At 37.0% G+C, this 4668-nt stretch overlaps 1 protein-coding gene across 1 annotated transcript in view; it reads left to right on the forward strand.

Annotated features, from left to right (window-relative positions):
• LOC106876666 (uncharacterized) overlaps positions 1 to 4668 on the forward strand; it is a 143397-nt gene that overhangs the window by 112425 nt on the left and 26304 nt on the right. The window contains exons 25-27 of the mRNA XM_014925299.2: positions 487 to 955; positions 1571 to 1746; positions 4237 to 4470. Coding sequence (XP_014780785.2) covers positions 487 to 955; positions 1571 to 1746; positions 4237 to 4470 — 879 coding nt within the window. The remainder of the gene's footprint in view (positions 1 to 486; positions 956 to 1570; positions 1747 to 4236; positions 4471 to 4668) is intronic.

Consider the following 4668-nt stretch of genomic DNA (forward strand, 5'->3'; position numbering starts at 1 on the left):
TCAGATCATCACAGATTCTCCTCCATGTTTAACAGTTGCAAGAAGGCAGTCTGGGTCAAATGCTTCTTTTGGCTGTCTCCACACGTATACTCGGCCGGTGGTCGGAATAAGGTAAAGGATGACTCGTCCGAGAAAATAACACTCTTCTACTGCTCTAGGAACCAATTCTGTAGGTTTTTCCTCCACTCTAAACGCTTTGCAACGTTTATTTTTAAAAGTAGTGGTTTTCTGATTGCAGCCCTCCCGTGAAACCCGGCTTTGTGCAGGTCCCGGCGAACAATTCTCGAGGTGGTCATTAAGCTCTGCAGTAATTTTTGGAAAATATAAGAGAAATTATTTTAAAATGTTTATGTGCTCGCTCCCCCTAACTTTAGAACTTGGTCACGCCTCTGGTTAATAGTATGTGGAATTTAGCTCAAAATGGTTCTTCCGTTATAAATGTTCAGTTTATACTTTTCAGTAAACTTTCTTGTTCATTTCTTGTAGTTTCTTCGTGCTAAATCGAATCCATACAGGTGGGATCCAACTTCAATGTACATAAACTCGGATGTCGTGTCTCTCGATTTGTACAGCCCAGATGGATCAGCCATACCAGTATCCAACATTTCTCAAGATATTTCCATTGACATCGAGGTTAAATATGACTCACCCCTTTCATCAGTGACCCTGAATTCAACTTTCAACAAAAGTATATCAATACATTCATTGGAAGTCCCAACAGTAGAGAATAGTTTATTATTATTAGTCAAACCAGAACTCGCCAATGTCAGCCTAGATGTGTTAATACGTCACAAGCTTCCACCGACAGACACAGAATATGATTTATTTTTCACAGTACCAATCCAACCATCTAATGACCAGAATACATCTGACTCTGATTACACAGTGTTTGTTACTTCTGAGCAGGTGAAACAACTGGGAAACGGAACTTATTTTATTGGAATAAGACCATTTTGTACGTATTTAATATCTTACTCGCGCTTGTCCGTGTAATTCTAAATATATAGCTAGCAAAATATTTCTTTGTCACCTTGAGAATTAAATGTCTTGATCAGGGACATAGCGCAGCGCATCTGACAGTATACGAACTGTCCATTCTTTGGCCGGTAGTCCGGTATTTTATCACAAATTCATTCAACAGCAAACACCATGAGAAAATGTGTGTGTGTGTGTGTGTGTGTGTGTGTGTGTGTGTGTGTGCGCGTGTTTCCATTGGACACTATAATACAAGGTGATTCTGAAACTCACTATCGCTTATCTGTTGAAGAGTGTGTGTTCACTGCTTTTAATAATAAGAAATGTTTAAGCTAATAAAGCTTATATGCTTATATAAGTAAAATAAATAACAGTAATTTCATTGTTACAAGGCACAGAGTAAAGGGTGGTATAAGATTCAGATGTTTGTGATCCTCCCTCTGTCTCTGTCGTAAATATTCAATTTGAAAGAAAAATTCATCTCATTTGTACTGTTTCTAGTAACACGTAACACTGTGTAAAGGTGGGACCGAATAGCCGATTCTTTGTGCTGCTTACCACATGCTATTGTATTATTCATTTGTTTTCGTTCTAGCGGAACTCACTGAACAATCGGTTGATGATTATTATGATGCCTTAGAAATGGCTCCAGCTGATGTTCAAGAAAATATCACTGCTGACCCTTTTCCGAGCTATCAGTTTCGTTTTATTGTATCTGGGTGTCGTTTCTGGGACACCAGACAAGAGAAATGGTTGACCAAGGGGTGCAGGGTAAGGAATTTTGCATAAACGTTTATATTGCCAACTGACTGACAAAATGGTTCATAAAACTTTTTTCACACACAACTGAAATCATATAATCCTAAACAGTACGACATGATTTAAGGACGATCTGGTTGCTATTTCCACCAGATCTAATGATCATGAAGATGCTCCCGTTTTAAAGTATGATGTAAGAAAAAGTTGTGGGTTAACTCTCCTCGCAAACATCGCTATATTACTATTCCTTTAGCGTTAAGTGGCTGACAAAATATATAATAAACAATATAGTGGAGATATAATAGTACATTTAAAAGAGCAGAAAAGGGTATCTATTCTGAAATGTAATCACTATTGCAGTCGCCCGGCAAGAATCAGCTACGTGGTTCAAACACTGCCCTATTACTTTTTTCCTAATTCGAACTGATGTTTATAATGCCTAAAATCAGGCATAGTGTAGAATATTTTAGAATAGTAGATGTTTAGTAAAGATTAATCTGTGTGCGTGTGTGTGTGTTAATTTTCTTCTCTTCTCAAAGATGACTACTTGATATCGGAAACCGTATATAGGTTTTGCTGATAGTAAATATATATATATATATATATATATATATATATATATCAAGTTTATTGATGGTATCCGACTTCGCACGGTAGTATAGAATTGTTTCTGATGTTATTCTAGATGTTCCATGAATACAGTCCGCAGACAATTTCTATCTTAGGTCCAGCATCATAAACATGCAAATAGGAGTAGATTGTGCAGTCAGTCAATTTTGACTCAAACTTCAAATTGGTGTTTCTAAGAGTGATCCTCTTTATTGTGTCGGCCTAAAATTTAGGTCTTTAACTATAATAAAAGGTCTTTAAATTAGTAAAAAGACATTTTGTTTTTAAGATTTTATGTATTAAACTGAGAATGCCACTAAACAATCACTCGACATGCTAGAAATATCAGGCAGAACTGCTTCAAATCAGACCCAACTCTCCTTAAAAAAAGAAATGTACTGTTAGATGTACTAAGTCTGAATAAAAGATATCACATTTAGAATGCTTTTGACCCCACGTATCATTAATCAGGACTAACATAAAGTTGGACAACAACAATAAAGTCGAGGGGTTGCGAAAACTTTTCTTTCTAGCTTCGGCTTAAAGCTGTAAAGAAATTTGCCTCAAAGCTGCGTGGGTTTGAATTCGATCCCACAACATAGCACCTTAAGCAAGTATCTTCTGCCGTAGCGTTGGGTCGACTCAAGATTTGTGAAATTTAGTTGACGTAAAGTGTGCGAAAGTCCATGGGAGAGACTGTTCCTGTTCTGTGTGGTAGACATAATCCGTTATCCGGTTTAACATCATCACCATCTAACCCATCGATTGCAAACATTCGGGACAAGTATCAGATCAAAGGATAACTTTCGGCATTCATTCCACCAGACTCGGAGGTATCGAAAAAGCCATGAACGATTTTCTTTATCTTTTGACCAAATAAAGTTTTCAAAACGGCAGATTCTTGATAGAAAAATAATCATAACAGAGTTGGTTTGCAAGATTCTTTATGTGGGTTCGTGTGTTGAAGCATAATTTGCTGTGTCTGGGGAGAGTCATTCTCTTTTAGTGCCTTATTATTTAACACACTCACCGGTAAAGTTTCCACTCATTTACTTATTTATTTTTCCTAAAATTTTCGTTGCGTCTTGCAACCTTTTCAATAGTCCTTGAGAGTCAACGACTAATGAAAAGATTGCAAGACGCAACGAAAATTTTAGGAAAAATAAATAAGTAAATGAGTGGAAACTTTACCGGTGAGTGTGTTAAATAATAAGGCACTAAAAGAGAATGACTCTCCCCAGACACAACAAAATAATCATAACAGAATTTGACTGAAATGAATGTTAGTTACTATATAATATTACACAATGAAATCATTAATACAAACTTCTATACAAGTAATTATCGTTAAAGGCTGTTGTTACTATTGTTACAGTAGCTGTTCTCATTGCCATTGATTGCTGTTCTGTTACACAGCTATCAACAGGGAAGCTATCTCCATCAGGTGAGTCTTGAGTCTACACGAAAATACACACGCTGTCTATGCAATCACCTGACGTCTTTCGGAGCAGATTTTTTCGTCCCCGTCAACAAAATTAACTTTGACACTGTGTTTCTAAATTTGGATGAGAAGCTAAAGGATAACCTTGCTGTTCTGGCTAGTTTGCGTCATGTTCTCTATATTCCTCACTCCCAGATGAAGAGTAAGAAACTTAAACGTTAGCTATTTCATTGCTCGAGGCAACCGATCTTATTGAACTTTTCTTGAAGGTCTCCCATAAATAAGTATGATGATAGTTAAAGGAAATTCAATACAAAATTTATCAGCCAATATAAGATGCAGTTGTCGTTGTTGTTGCAGTTTTACATCAGCATCTGTACGAACACTTTTAAGCTTATTCATCATCACAACTTTGTTCATTCTATCGCCTTCCTTCGTTTTATCTCCATCAGGTGAGTCCCGAGTCTACAAGAAAATACACACGCTGTCTATGCAATCACCTGACGTCTTTCGGGACAGATTTCTTCGTCCCCGTCAACAAAATTAACTTTGACACTGTGTTTCTAAATTTGGATGAGAAGTTAAAGGATAACTTTGCTGTTCTGGCTATGCTCTGCTCAGTATTCTCTCTATATTTTATGCTTATCATTTGGGCTCGACGTCAAGACAAACGCGATCTTCTTAAGGTGAGCAGTGCGAGATTGTAAGTCTTCTTCTTCTTCTTCTTCTTCTTCTTCTTCTTCTTCTTCTTCTTCTTCTTCTTCTTCTTCTTCTTCTTCTTTTTCTTCTTCTCCTCCTCCTCCTCCTCCTTCTTCTTCTTCTTCTTCTTCTTCTTCTTCCTCTCTTCTTCTTCTTCTTCTTCTTCTTCTCCTCCTCCTCCTTCT

The sequence above is a fragment of the Octopus bimaculoides genome, chromosome 3 (genome assembly GCF_001194135.2).
Source record: "Octopus bimaculoides isolate UCB-OBI-ISO-001 chromosome 3, ASM119413v2, whole genome shotgun sequence".
In the NCBI taxonomy this organism is placed as follows: domain Eukaryota; kingdom Metazoa; phylum Mollusca; class Cephalopoda; order Octopoda; family Octopodidae; genus Octopus; species Octopus bimaculoides.